The sequence below is a fragment of the Cryptomeria japonica genome, chromosome 11, assembly GCF_030272615.1.
Source record: "Cryptomeria japonica chromosome 11, Sugi_1.0, whole genome shotgun sequence".
NCBI lineage: Eukaryota > Viridiplantae > Streptophyta > Pinopsida > Cupressales > Cupressaceae > Cryptomeria > Cryptomeria japonica.
The window spans coordinates 714,751,614-714,767,473 of NC_081415.1; the positions used below are offsets into that span (position 1 = coordinate 714,751,614).

Genomic DNA, 15,860 nt, shown 5'->3' on the forward strand with positions numbered 1-15,860 from the left:
TTGATGTATGCTATGGTCTGTACTAGACTAACCATTTCTCAATAAGTGGGAGTTCTTTCCATATATATGTCTAATCCTAGTAGAGTTCATTGGGATGCAACTAAAAGGGTATTCAAATATTTGAAGGGTACCTCAAAATATTCTTTTATTTTTATCTTGGTAATTTGATAGGAAATGAGATTTCCCTTGATATTCATGGTTATGTGGATTAGCAGGTGATATTGAGAGAAAAATATCCACCAATGCTTTTGTTTACTTTATTTGGTGGTGAAATCAACTAGATGAGTAAGCGAAAGGCTATGGTTTCTTTATCCACTACTCAAGTAGAGTACATGGAAGCTACTCATGCGTTTAAAGAATCTATTGGCTTAAGAGACTGTGTTAATTTACTGGAATAAAACAGGGTGTAACAATATTTTATTGTGATAGTCAGAGTGTGATCTACCTAGCTAAGAACTCGACATTTCATGCCCAAATCAAACACATTAATGTTCAGTATCATTTCACCAGAGATATGGTTGAGGATGGAAAGGTGAAGCTGGTTAAGGTAGAGACTTTGATGAATGTTGCAAATTCTTTAACCAAAGTTGTGAGAACAAACAAATTCACATGGTGCTTGGATTCTATGGGCCTCATGGCCCCTAGCAATTAATTAATTGTGTAGACACTCTCTTTGCTCTTGCAAGGTGTTCGACAAGTGCAAGAATGTTAGGAAAATGGTGTCTCAACCTTACATATACAAAAGGATACTTTTTTTTAGTAAGTTTTCATTTGAGCACGGATTAGTCTAAAATTTTCCCCAAAGATTCTAACTGGCTAGATAAGCATGCCAATAAATTTTCATTGCAATATTATGTCTAGATTTGAAGATATTAAAGTTTTTAATTTTGAAAGTTGTGAATGAAAGTTTTAGAGTCAATTTTGAGGGACTTAAAGGCTTTTAAATGACCCAAAAGTGTTTGTAACTAGTGTAGCTAGTTATAGTTTGATAGATCACGTTGCAATATTTCTAGCGTTTCAAACGGTTCATCAATTGGGCACACAATCAAAAGTTATGGCCTTCGAAAGTTGGGTCGACTAAAATTACAAAATATAAAAAATGTGTTGGACACATAAATGAGCTATAAAAGGGAGTTACATGTGTTGGTGTGTGTATTGACACATCATAGGTCATCTTGCATTGGGGATATGATAGGTTCGACTCTTAAGTGGTTTTAGACCATGTGGTTTTGTAATACTGTTTTACAATTTCATGTGTTGTATGTCCTATATATTAGGTGCATGAGATGAAGGTTGTGTGTAAGAGTGTGATAGTTCTTAAGTTGCCTCTAGATCTCTATGGGTTTTACTCCTATGAGAAGATTTCTCTGCAAGTATAATGTGATATGTTGATTTCTAAATAATATATTGGGTGGCTTTTGGTGTGTGGGGTTTTTTTCTCGAAAGGGTTTTCCCACGTAAATCACTGCGTTGGTATGCATGCTATTTATGTTTACTTTGTTAAGTTTTTGTAACTTTTGTAAAGATGTATAAATTTTTTGCATTACCATCCTCTCAAGGTTAGTGTAGAAAGTTGTTTTGCTACCTAACTTCCTTACAAGATGTACAAGTTGTTGAAAGAATATTATGATATAACTCCAATAGAGATGCTATCTAGTTTACCCCCTTCATAAGGTATTACACACCATATTGAATTAGTGCCAAGGTACAAGTTTCCTAAGCAAGTTGCATACTGATTATCTCTAAAAATAAATAAAGAAATGAGAAGGTGGGTTTGTAAATTATTAGAAGAGGGGCTCATAAGGGAGAGCATAAGGCCTTATGCCACACTAGTTTTTCTTTCACTCAAAATGAGATGAAAATGGAGAATGTATGTGGACTCTAGAGTTATCAACAAGATCATAATAAAGTATCGATACCCCCTTCCTAGAATGGATGACAAGTTAGACTATTTGGGTCTAGGTATTTAGACCCTACATTAGAAAATTACCATAATATATTTTGATGATATCTTAATTTTTGGCAAGAGGATGGAAGAACATTTGAAACACCTTCAAATTATTTTTGATACTCTTATAAGGGAGAGGTTGTTTATAAATCTTGAAAATGGTTAGTTTTGTAGGGACAAGCTGGTCTTCCTAAGAAATGTGGTTTCAATAGAAGCAATAAGCATGGATCCTGAAAAGGTTAAGGATATACTCGAATGGCTTATCCCTCAAAGTACTACATAATTAAGGAGTTTTCATGGGTTAGTAAATTTATATAAGAGGTTTATTATAAATTTTAATAAAATATGTGCTCCCTTGAATGCTTGTACTAAAGTCTTTTTCTTAGACTCAAGCAACTAAAAGAAGTTTTTAACAACTAAAAAAGAAAGGTGACCAAAGCCCGTATACTTGCTTTACTAGAATTTAAGGATTTTTAAAACCATTGATAGTGATACTTTTGTAATAGCCATTGGGGGTGAGTTAAGTCAAGAAGGCATACCAATTGCCTACTTTAGTGAGAAACTAAATGATGCAAGAAGAGATATGGTACTTATGATAAAGAATTGTATGTTATGGTCCAAACATTGAAACAATGGAGGCACAACTGGTTACGTAGAGAATTCATTTTGTTGACAAACAATCAACCACTAAAATATATCAACTCTCAAGATAAATTACCCCATAAACATACCAAATGGATCTCCTTTTTATAGGAATTGTAGTGTCATAAAATTGTGACCCCTACAATTTTAACCACATTTGGGGTCCTCACCTTGGCGACACCATCTCCTTCCTTAACCGAGACCTACTTCTGCATTTCTAACCCTTCTCCTTTTCTCCTTTATGTCTTGTGACTTCTCTATATCCTGTCTAGGGCCCAAAATAAGGCAGGACAGGGGCGTGGCGCCCCTGTCCCCCCTGTCCCCCCCTAGGACAAGGGTGTGGCACCCTTGTCCCCCCTAGGACAATGGCGTGGCGCCCCTGTCCCCATCTCCTAGAGTGGTCCTATTTGTGGGTTGCCCGATCTCCTATGCACTTCTTGTCTCTGGAGTTTGTTATTCCACTTTGTCAGCCTTTGGTGGTTGAAAGTTAATCCTTGAGGCATGTATAAAAGGGAATTCAATACTCTCATTAAAGAGAGAACGAATGACAGATGTCAAATGATAAGAGATAGAGAGCATAAGGAGAAGATACAAGATTTCAAGGTCATTATCAAGCATTCAAGTCTTCTTCATTCATCCATTGGAGCAACATTACAACATTCATTTGCAAGCATGTGTGTGTGTGTGTGTGTGTGTGTTAGGGTTTTGTCATGTTACATGCCATTACACACAACATTTGTGATTACATTCAAGAAGCAAAGCAATCATCATCAACAAGTTGCAGATCTACAAGGTATACATCTCCATTGTTTACATTCAAGCATTTGCAATTACTTTCTTTCTAGGTTGATTCTTCAACCGGGGTTTGACTGAGGCAAACCCCTATAAACCCCCTTTCTTCTCTTTTTTTTGTGTAGGTTGCAGATGCACAATTGTAATTGCAGGTTTGGACTTCATTTGCAAAGATGGAAGAACCCTTTTCGTTTCGCAGATTTTGTGACGGACCATGTACATTCCCGACAACTTTTCTCCAAATTTGTAGGGCAGATCCGTATCAGTCTAATTAGTTCAGATCAAAAGTTACAACATGATCCCGAACTTGTAGAACATCATTTCACTCATTTTCTCTCTTTTCCACATAGTCAACAAGTCAACTTTCTCATTTACAAAAGAGGGTAAGTCACTTCAACCACTTGCAATCCACTTATTATTCAGATCCTTGTCTCTCTTGGATGTGGATCTAGTGGATTCGACCCCTCTTTTGAATGTAAAGTTCTTTCCAAGTGAAAATCATCCTAGTGGCTTCCTTTCTCTCTCTTAGGTGGGGACTCACTAGGATCCAATTTTCCACTTTACATGAATATACATTTGTTATTCAACATTTGAGTGGCAAAATTAATGTAGTGGCTAATGCTTTAAGTAGAAGATGCCACCTACTTCTCTCAATGACCAATGATATTTTTGGGTTTGAGGAAATGAAAGGAGAATATGCAATTGATCCATATTCTAGTAAGGTTATTACTGCCCTCAATAATGCTATTGATGAAAGGACTAAATTGTTTGTTTACTAATTATTGGAACATTGATTTTTATTTAGACAAATCCAAATTTTTATCCCCCTTGGCCCTAAAAGGGAAAAATTAATCTGATAAATGCATTCAAATGGCTCGGGGGACACTTCGAAAGGGACAAAACTTGCAGCTTGGTAAGTGAGATTTTTTTTTGGCCTTGAATAAGGAAGTGAATATATTTGTTCTATAGATAGAATTTGTCAAGTCTTTAAAGGTAGGCAATGAAACACAAGTTTATACAAAATCTTATCTATTCCCAAGGGACCATAGATTGACATCTCCATGGATTTTGTGTTGGGATTACCTCATACTCAATAATGAAGTGATTCTATTTTTGTTGTTATGGACCAATTCTCAAAGATGGACCATATTATTCCATGCAAAATGGCTACAAATGCAAGTAAGGTTGTTGATTTGTTCTTTAAACAAATTGTTCACTTGCATGGATTGCCCAAAAGTACTACTAGCAATCAAGATACAAACTTTTCAAGTCACTTTTGGAGGTTATTGTGGAAGAATGTTTGAGAGAATAATTTAGTATAGTTTATCCTATCACCCTTTAACAAATGGAAAAAATGAGGTGGTAAATAAGAGTTTGGGTAATTTGCTTTGATGCCTGGTTGGTAAAAATCCAAGGCAATGGGATTTGATTTTAGCACTAGTTGAGTTTTATTTTAACTCACGCATCAATAGGTTACTAGTAAGTCTCCTTTCCAAAGTGTTTTGGGAAACAATCCTAAGGGTTTTATTAATATTTTGAATTGGAAATGGGTTAGTCAAGATGTAGAGGACTTTGCAAGACATATACAATAAATACAAGAAGTGAGGCACAAGCTACAACTGACCAATGAGCAATATAAAAGGGATGTTGATTTGCATCAAAAGGAGAAAGTATATGAGGAGGCTGAACAAATCATGGTGTATTTGTGTAAATAAATATTTCCTTAGGGAACTTATAACAAATTGAAACCTATAAAAGTGGGACCATGCAAATACTAAAGAAAATTAGTGTGAATGCCTATTTACTGGATTTGAAGATTTGGATATCTCTCCACTATTTTATGTTGTAGATATTTATCCCTTTCATTCTAGTCTTGAACTAGTTCTTGATGAAAATGTGCCTAATGCTCTACCATGAAGAAAAATAGAGCAAATTGAAAATATAATGGATACTAAGATTGTTGCCACAAGATCCAAGAATTAAAAAATATATTTAGTAGAATGGGTGGGTTTACCTGATCCAAATAACACTTGAATCACTTAAGAAGATGTCATGAAATTTACAAAATTAGACTCTTTTGAACTAGGAGGTTCAAACCTTTTTAAAGGCACAAAATATAACATAACTATCGAATCTTTCCAAGATAGGCAAAATATTACAACGTTTGCATAATTAATGGACTCCCACTATCCATTAGTTATTTCCTTTTTTTAGATGTTCATGTGTTCCTTTTTGGGTGAAAATTGTTAGTTTGGACAATTCCTATTTTTGGTTTGCTTTCTCCTTTTTGAGGAGAGTTTTTTGGTTTTCTTTTTGGTTAGTAGAGATACTAAGGCAGTGAGAATTTTTTTCTTTGGTTGTGTAGAAGCTATGATTTTTTACGGTATGAAATAAATCTCAACTTTTGTTACCTCTATTTCCGTCATCGTTTTCCTTTATGTTTTCAAAATATGTTGATTATGAATTCTATTTTATATTAGCAATAGGGTGTGTTGTGGGGTTTTTACACAAGAACTAAACAATACTTTTGGAGACTTTCTTGCAGAGGACAGAGGTCTAATATACATCAAAGAGACACAAGAGAGATAGAAGTAAATTCATAAAGATTATAAGTAAGAAGAATATATACAAGAGATGAACATGTACTAATATATTGATATTAATGTATTACAAACAAGTATAAAATGAATATATGGTGGTTTATTTTGGTTGTTGCATGGTAGGATAAATGATTGTGTTTATATTATATCTTTATACAATTTTAGGTGCTTACATCTTTTACTTAAAAGGAAAAACAATCTTGACTCTTTCCTTAAATAAATTAGAAAACAACATACATTATGGTGCTCCCCAAAGTGACCCAAATTTCTAAACATACACTTTGGGGAGGGTTTTGTGTTGTAGTTATTATTTTTTAAAACTAAATGTTGATGAAAGATAAAGGGGGTTTGATCTAAAAATGCTGCAAGTAGCTTCAATTGATTGATTTATCTAAAAGTATTGGCTAAGATGGTTCTATGTTGTGATTTATATGGTTTTACTTTTAGTTTATAAGTAATTTCTAATAATTCAAAAATAATGTTGTGCAAAAATGCAGTCACATGGAACATGAGCAATGGCCCTTAGGACCAAGAATGACATTGATAAAGCATGATTAGACCTCATCCTTTTGCTTTTTGATGGGACAATTTTTAGAATTGTTAAGGAATTGCTTCAAAACCCATATCCTTACTCACTATTATGTAGTAGATGGCTTTTCTTACAAGGGCCTCTTAAGCATTCAACAAGCTTAAGGAGTGGAGCTTCGTAGAGAGCAATAAGGTGACATCATGCTTTCCAAACTTAATCGATGTAGACTTGACAATAGCTTGTGTTTTTGTACCAAAGAATAAGGGTCTCAAAAGATTAGTGCAAGATGTTAGGGTTTGCATATGCTAGACATGGTAGATAAAGGAAATCTATTCATGATCATGTAAGAGTGCTTCGCAAGTTTTATATTAAAAGTAGTACTTGAAATTTTTGACAAAGAAGCTTCTAGACTAGGATTGAAATAATTTGCCAAAGAAGATAGATTTAAATCCCTTAATACATCTAAGATTGACTTTGCCTAGATTGCTAAAAATTGTTGAATGCTACAAGAATTAGAACTCCACTACTATGATGATGGATTAGTCACTAAAATTTTTACATGTACAAAATTTGTAGATCCTTTGATTGGTTGGTTCTATAGAATAATCCTATCATTTTTGCTTCATGGATATTGCCCTAGTCATATTGGGGACCACAATTATAAACATTCAGTAGAATTGGAGTTCAATGGTTGTGAGGCTAGCTATTGAGAAGTTCTTGCAATTGATCGGTGTTGTTTAATATTTGAACAATTGACATCAATAGACCATGTAGACGTATAAATCTGACCACTTTCTTAAAATGAATATTTAATATTTATTTTAACCCCATTCCCCTTATTAATTAAATTCTATTTAATTAATTTCTTCACATTCATCTATTTGATTAAATAAATTACTCAATTTATTTAATTAAGCTCACCTAAACCTTTTCTAGCCTTTAATTAAATAAATCACTTTATTTAATTAATTCCCCTTTCTCCCTTTTTAATGAAATTTACATTTAATTAAATTGATCCTTGCAAATAAATAAATCTAATTTATTTATTTAAAATCTCCCACTTGTATTTAGTTGCACCTATTTTGTTGAAATAAAGTAATTTTATTTTAATTAAAATCCTTTTCCCTCCACTTGCAAAATCCTACATCTCCCACTTGCCTCCTAAACCCCTTCTAGATTCTTCTAATCCCTTCCAATTTAGCCTAATTCATCTCCTAATTATTGTCACATTCCTAAGCAAAGAGAAGTCATTTCTCAAAGCCTCCAAAGTCTTTGAAATGCATTAAAGGCTTTATGTCTTCAACAAGTTAACCCTCAAAGTCTTCCTAACCATTAATGGTTAACTCATCTTTGACCTTTGGTTAGAGACTTTCTCTCTAACTTAACCCTCAACTAACCCAAGGGTCTCATCAAGCATTCATGGCTTTAACCTTGGTTATCCCTTTAACCCTTGCACAAGAGTTTACCCCTTGGGTAAAAGATTTATCCAATGGATAACCCTAACCTAACCTTAACCCTTACCTCTTAAGGTAACATTCACGTCTTCTCAGGCATTTAATGCCTCTTACATATCCTCTCAAGAAACCTCTTGTTGACAATTGTCACCATTTCATTGGTGAGAATTGTAAACATGGATTGATAACTTTCAATCCTAGCCATTGTTAAGATTATTCAATCTTAACCATCCATTGCCCTAGTTTTCCTATAAATAGAGCCCATTCCTTTTGCATAAAAATCAAGTCCTTTGTGCATCAAACTTACAGTCATTTTGCAGGTAGGTTAAGGAGCTCTCTTTGTCATTTTCAAAGCATCAAACATTCATATCATAGCATTTTGGTTTCATTTAGCTTAGATGCATATCTTTTCTTAGCTTAATTAATTCATATAGCATCATCTTAGTTTTCAATTTGGAACTCATCTAAATCTTAATCATCTAGTTTTGCATTTCATCTTCATCATCTCATCTTATCATTCACTAAGATCTTGGTTGCATTCCATTTAGATCTTAGAATCATTTAAATCTCGTTCTTTAGGTTGTCATCTTAAAGAATCAAGTGCTCTTCCAAGCTGAGAGTCACCTTGAATCTTGAAGATCCTTGGAGATAGAGGAACATGGAACGATTTTAAAGAGTTTAGATTCATTTAACTTGCTTTGTTTGGATTTCTAACCTATAATGCAATGTTTCATGTGGGTGTTTGAATTATTTTCTCCTCTTGCAGGTTGATACCACATTCCAAGCATACAGACCCAAATCCTTATAATAGATAGAATGTGGCTTTGACTTTTCGTTGTAGCGCATATTACATGTTGGTTGTACGAGAGTATGTACATGCCCTCAAAGCTCTATGCAATAGATGCCAAACTCTTTGAAATGAATCCACACCTTACACATTTTAAAACTCAAAGCAAGTAAATATTAATTTATTAAAAAAAATAACTATAATAACTAATATTTGTTTAAGATGATGTGAAAGCTATAATAAAATATCAATTATTTTCACCAATTTACCAACAAAATTGCAAATAAATATTTTAATTCTTTTAAAACAATAAAAATTATTTATAATTTTATTTAATTATTAATGTTGAGAGGCATTCTACAATGGCAGCAAGGGGTAGAGTGTAATGGTGTGAGGATGTTAATGTGTGTTAACAAAAATTCTTATCTTTTATTTTAAATTTGACAACCATTTACATATCAAAATATTAATATTAAATATAAACATAATAATAATAATGTAAAGCTGCAACCAATAATACATTCTTGTATCTAAAGACATTTGATTGAACAAGACAAAAAAGTAAACACCTAAATGATATTGAATTCAAATCAGAATATTTCAGAAATCAGAATCAAAGTTGTTCTAAATAGCTAGCATAAACTCTTGACATCAATTTCTGCAATGGAATTTGTTACTCCTATTGTAAAAGTGCTGGATTTGCTATTTGTTTTCTCAACTGCTTTAAAATGCATCTTTCATTCTTATTCCAATAAGAAAAAATATCCCTCGTCTGCATTCAGTAGCCCCCACTTCTTTCAAATTCAGACGTCATGGTGTCTCAATCCATTTAATCCCACCAGACTGAACTCAGAAACTGACCAGGAAAAGACGCGAGTCCCAAATCTTTAATCTAATCCGACGGCCATATACGAACGCCACAGAGGAGGGAAGGTTGGCCGTCCGATGATCAAAAGACAGACCAGAGAAAAAAACTATCACCAGTCGAATTTGACTGGAGACTTCCAAACATATGCTAATGGAGGGCGTTTTCAATGTGGAAACAAATGTACGAATTTCCCAGACGCACAATAGGTTAATGGAGAATTTCATTGACTTTGACTATATTACTCATTCATTTCATTGATTTTGACTATATTACTTATATCTGAATGTGGCTTTAGTGGCTTCGTTTAGCTGGACTGATTGGTATTGAAGAACCATGTCAGACGTGTGCAGCAATATGCCGGGTGCGCTCGGAATTTGAGCTGTGTGAGATTCGAACGCGCGACGTCAAAGTAGGGTTTGCAAGTTTCTTAATTGTCGTACGACTTTCACAGCTTTTTGTGACCAGAGTACTTTTTGATTAAGGTCGTTTTTGCTTTGAAACTGAAGATGTGGGCATTATTTTCAAATTTCTCCTCTTACCTTTAAGCAAAATGTCTACCATCATCGGTTTTCTGAGTTATTAAGCACTGGCATCGTTGTCAATTTTTTCCAGTCGTCTGTAAACAAAATGTCTATCATCTGCTTTCTGAGATATTAAGGGCTGGCATTGTTCTCAATTTCTCCGGTTATCTGTATTCAAAATTCTATCATCTTTAAGTAGTGGATTTTTCGATCCAAAATTTAGCTTTTTTCAATAAAATTTGCTCCCAGAAGCCAAGTGGTATTTGAGAACCTGATTCAGATCTGCAGGTTTTGAGGTATTAATGGAAGACGGAGCATCATTTACCATTTTCTGATAGCTGGGAGTATTAGGATTCATAGGTTTTATGTCCATCTTTATCTATTTTACCGAGTTCAATATACCTCTCCCTTTCCCATTAGGATTTCAAATCTGGATATTTAGGATTGATAGGATTCAATATGTGGAACTTAGTGTACTGCCAGTGTTATCTAGTTGTTCTCCTATTAGTATTCTCTGTCTGGATACCATGTAATTGCACAGTTGCTGGTAAAAATGCAAGCCTGTTTGGAAATGCGAGGCCTTTGGTCGTAAATGTTGGTGCTCTTTTTGCATTTGATTCTACAATTGGAAGAGTAGCTAAGACAGCCATGGAATTGGCAGTGAAGAATGTGAACAGTGATTATAGTCTGCTTGGTGGGACAAAGCTAGAGCTTAGTATGATGAACTCTAACTGCAGTGCTTTCACAGGCACAGCGGCAGGTCAGCAAATTAAATTTTCAGGGCAATGCTTTTAATATTCGCTTTATTTATAGTTTATGTTATTTTAAAAGAATTGAGGTTCTCGTAGACTTATTTTCTTTGAATGTATGGTAGCCCTGGTGGTTGTTTTGAGTGGTTGGCTCTTTTGCTTCCACAATGAGATGATTCTATGCTAGCCAACATTGTTGTTTTGCTGGGCAAGGTCCGAGATGCATTATTTTTTAATATTCGCCTTAACAATTAGCTGCAAAATTGCAAATTCGATCAGGGCTCTATTGTTTGAACAAACTAAAATTAAATATTTTCAATCAACTTTCTTACTTGTGGGCAAATAACTTTGTCTGAGACGGGTTCAAGAATGTCACAGACCCAGGCTTCGGCAAGGAAACAGAATATTGGCAATTCCATGCTCTTTCAGTACATACCCAAAACAATTATTTGTGAAAATTCCGTTCATTAGGAATTGCTTGATTTTATATCAGTTTTTCAATATTATGCGTTCACTAGAAGATAGTCCAATTGCTGCCTTTTGACGATTGCGTTTGTTTGAACTATTTTTCATAAGATACCTGTTAATTTCATTAATGGAACTCAGAAGGCCTTTGATGTGTGTGGTAGTTTAGGGTTCCAAATTAGATTATGATGCTCTCAAGTAATCTTCTATTGCCGCCTATCCTAATGCAGTTTTAACACTGACATATCATCAGATGATTTGTATTCTGGAGCACTTGTATAGTTGAACAGTATATTTTCTAATGTTTTCGTTACAGTTGTTTTTCTTGTGCAGCTTTGGAATTGTTGAAGAAAGATGTTGTGGCAATAATAGGTCCACAGTTATCCGTGCTTGCTCACATTGTTTCGCATTTGGCAAAGGAACTCCAAATACCACTTTTGTCCTTTGCAGCTACTGATCCCACTCTTACATCATATGAGTACCCATATTTTATCAGGATGGCTCACAGTGATTTTTCTCAAATGTCTGCAATTGCTGCTGTAGTGGGTAATTATGGTTGGAGAGAAGTTGTAGTAGTGTACATAGATGATGACTATGGCAGAAATGGAGTTTCTATATTAGGGGATGCTCTGGGAAATCTTAGAGCTAAGATTACTAATAAGGCAGCCATGCCTCCTGGAATCAGCCAGAGTGAAATGGGTAATATATTGGCGAAATTGGCTTTAGAAGAGGCACGGGTTTTTGTAGTCCATATGAATTCAGATGCCGGTCTTAATCTTTTCTCTAAGGCTAAAGACATCGGAATGTTGAGCAGTGGATATGTTTGGATAGTCACAGATTGGCTATCCTCTGTTCTAGATTCAACTGTACTTGCAACAGATGACATGAACTCACTTCAAGGGGTGATTGGCCTGCGACGGCAAAATCCAAATTCAGAAAAACGCAACGAGTTTACAAGAGTGTGGAAAAGGTTACAAACAACTCACATGGTACATTCCTCTTTGAATGTGTTTGGACTGTATGCTTATGACAGTATATTGATGATTGCTCATTCCATCAACGCCTTCCTGAATCAGGGAGGAAATTTCTCTTTTGTAGAACAGAACACACTATCAAATAAGAGTGGAAGCAATTCAGAATTAGCAGCTTTGAAGGTCTTCGAAGGAGGAGCACAGTTACGGAAGATAATACTAGAAACTAATTTCACCGGTGTTGCAGGTCCTGTGCAACTAGATAAATACAGGGATCTGATGGGCTCTACTTTTGAGATTATTAATATAGCTGGTACAGGATTTCGCAGCATCGGTTACTGGTCAGATCACACTGGCCTCTCAGTTACACTACCGGAATATTCAGCTACCATCAACCATAACCAATCTCATGTAAAACCAAAACTTCACGATATCATATGGCCTGGTGAAAGCAAAGTAGTGCCACGGGGCTGGGCATTTCCAAACAATGGCAAGGAACTTGTGATTGGTGTTCCCAGAAAAATAGGTTTTAAAGAGTTTGTGACAACAGTAAATGATAGCCACACACCAAAAGGATTTTGCATTGATGTGTTTGTTGCTGCAGTGAATTTGCTTCCTTATGCCGTTCCATACACATTTATATCTTATGGAACAGGGAATTCTACACCCAGTTATGACAAGCTCGTCGAACAGGTTGCCTTTAAGGTTGGTATCTACCATGAATTTTATATCATTTTCATACTTGTCCCTATTTTTTTGTATCAAAGTTTGTTTCCTTGCTGATGATCTCACCAGTATTCTTGCACAACATTGAAGAATTAGTATTTAATCTCAGAGTAAGCATATGCACGCTAGTTCAGTTCAGCTATTCATAGATGGACCCTTGCAGAATTTTGATGCAGCCGTTGGAGATATTTCAATTGTGACAAAACGGTCGAAGATAGTGGACTTTACGCAGCCTTACGTAGAATCTGGCTTAGTTGTGGTGGTACCTGTTAAAGAGATTGATTCCAATGCATGGGCTTTCCTGCGTCCGTTTACAGTACAGATGTGGTGTACAACTGGCGCCTTTTTTCTTGTCATTGGTAGTGTTGTGTGGATTCTGGAGCATAAATCAAACCCAGAGTTCCGAGGGCACCCAAAGCAGCAAATCATGAATGTTCTCTGGTATTTTCTTTTCCTGTAATTGTGCAATTGATTTTTATGTGAAGTAATCTAACAATGCTTATTTCAGATTGCTGCCTTTGAAATGAAAGTATATTTGGAATTTTCAGGTGGTCGATTACAATTTGATGTGGTTTGTATCATTTGAAATATGCACTTAATTTTGAGGATCTTGAACTGATTCAGAAAAATGTAGAACACTGCTGAGAATATCAAGGAAATCCATACATTCAAATGTTATATTATTATTTGCTTAACAACAGAAGACATGATATTGTTGTAGTTGCTTTTGAGAACTGTATTTTCAGACAGCTAAGATAAAATGACTTACAAACATTAGTTTTGGCAGGTTCGCATTCTCTACGATGTTCTTTTCCCATAGTGAGTATTCTGTCTTCTACAATCTATTTTAGTATGTTGGAAATATATTGGTTTGGTTTATGCTTTCATATTATTCATCTTAAACTATTTGAACATTACAAAAGATGTAGAAAAAGTAGTGAAGATTCACCTGATTTGTAGTTCTGGAAAGGTTTTTGTCACACTAATTTCAGGATACCTTGCCGATCTTGCAAATATCCGAAATGTTGTGTAGAAAAATTTATGACCTATGGGTTTGTGCAGGGGAAAATACTGTGAGCAGCCTTGGACGTGCAGTACTAATCATATGGCTATTTGTTGTTTTGATCATTAATTCAAGTTACACAGCAAGTTTAACATCAATCCTCACAGTGGAGCAGCTTTCACCAACAATTCAAGGAATTGATAGCTTGGCATCGAGCAATTTACCAATAGGATATCAATCAGGATCCTTTGTTGCAGATTATCTATCAGGAGAGTTCAATATAGCGAAATATAGATTAGTGCCTTTAAACACTAGGGATAGTTATGCTGAAGCATTGTCTCTGGGGCCAAAAAAAGGTGGTGTAGCAGCAGTTGTAGACGAGCTTCCTTATATTGAATCATTTCTATCCACACGGTGTGGATATACAATTGTGGGCAGTGAATTTACTAAAAGTGGATGGGGGTTTGTAAGTAGCTTTGCTATGATCTCTGTTAACTTTTTTCATTTTTCTTTTATAATGAAATTTTAACTTTTTAGGATCTGTGTTGATATTGAATAGGTTTTTCCAAAGGACTCTCAACTTGCAGTTGACATGTCCACAGCAATCCTGGACCTTTCAGAAAGTGGGGAACTTCAGAGAATTCATGATAAATGGTTGAAAAATGATATATGTAGTCTAGAGGCCCGTGCAGTCCATTCAAATAAGTTTGGCCTGGAAAGTTTCTGGGGCCTTTTCTTAGTTACAGGGATTGTGTGCTTTGTATCTCTGTTTGTATTTTTCTTTCGCATGATTTTTCAATTCACTCGTTATGCTGATGCATATAATGAGGAATCTCCTGGTAAGTCACATTCCTTAAGCCTAAGAAGTGCAAAGGTTCTAAGATCATTTGCCTCTTTTGTTGATGAAAGGGAGGATAATGAAAAAATAAGGAGGCTGAAGAGAAAGCGTGCATTCAAGAAAATGGATCCCGAATTCGAATTGAGCCAGACTCAGAGCCGTCCAATCTGATTGACATCCCTTGATATGGGCTTCTCTGTTGATCATACCATTGGTATTTACCCTATTCAGTTTGATACTAGCGAAACTACCACTTTGATTTGAAGCTAAAACGTCTTTGTCAGTGCAACGGTAGCTCTTAGTTATTGGAAGGAAGCAGATTGCCAATGAAAAGATGGCTCTCAGTTATTGAAAGGAAGCAGATTATCATTTTCAGTTATTCTTCATTTCTTAACAGCTTCATTTCTATGAAGAACTTTCCAGGGAAGCTTACAAAACAGCGTTGTTAAAAAGGCTTGACATAAACAACAATTTATTTATGATGATCTGTAGATCATCGATCAACAGAAGTAATACATAAAAGTGGAAGACTCTCCAAAATCCCTATTCATTGAATTCAAAGAAGAAATGAACATTTATAAAAAAGAATTATAATTCAATAGCAACTAACTCCTTGCTAACTATCTACTAACAATTAACTGCTTGTTAATGTAACCAAGAAATAATGTTCATTATTCTTTCAGGCTGTTCAACATTTGCTCACTTCATTCATTTTAGCTTATTTTCTATTTTTATTTATTGACAATTATTTATTAATATTCTGTTCATTTTAGATTTCTGTACATTAGATGTCCCTTTTGAGATTTGAACTTGGATCTCCACAATGAGAACTCAATACTTCAACCAACTAAGTTCAACCCCTCGGACTATTTCCTATTCTTATGTATTTTTTTATTTATTTTATGTCTTGAATTTGTTAGCCATACTCACTTAGGGGGAATACTTGGGTGGATGGAAGGTGGTTACA

At 34.9% G+C, this 15,860-nt stretch overlaps 1 protein-coding gene across 3 annotated transcripts; it reads left to right on the plus strand.

The window, feature by feature from the left end:
• Nucleotides 1-9,419: 9,419 nt before the first annotated feature.
• On the plus strand, nt 9,420-15,372 carry LOC131061315 (glutamate receptor 3.3). 3 transcript variants are annotated; one of them, XM_057994940.2, is made up of 7 exons: nt 9,420-9,800; nt 9,916-10,901; nt 11,689-13,031; nt 13,216-13,493; nt 13,840-13,871; nt 14,115-14,521; nt 14,615-15,372. In XM_057994940.2, exons 2-7 carry the CDS (start codon nt 10,601-10,603, stop codon nt 15,062-15,064), a joined length of 2,811 nt encoding a protein of 936 aa, XP_057850923.2. In that variant the 5' UTR covers nt 9,420-9,800; nt 9,916-10,600; the 3' UTR covers nt 15,065-15,372. The 3 variants fall into 3 exon arrangements, with proteins under 3 accessions (XP_057850923.2, XP_057850922.2, XP_057850925.2); XM_057994939.2 differs by having other exon boundaries at nt 9,420-10,901; XM_057994942.2 differs by lacking the exon at nt 9,420-9,800 and having other exon boundaries at nt 10,771-10,901; nt 11,672-13,031.
• Nucleotides 15,373-15,860: the final 488 nt, after the last annotated feature.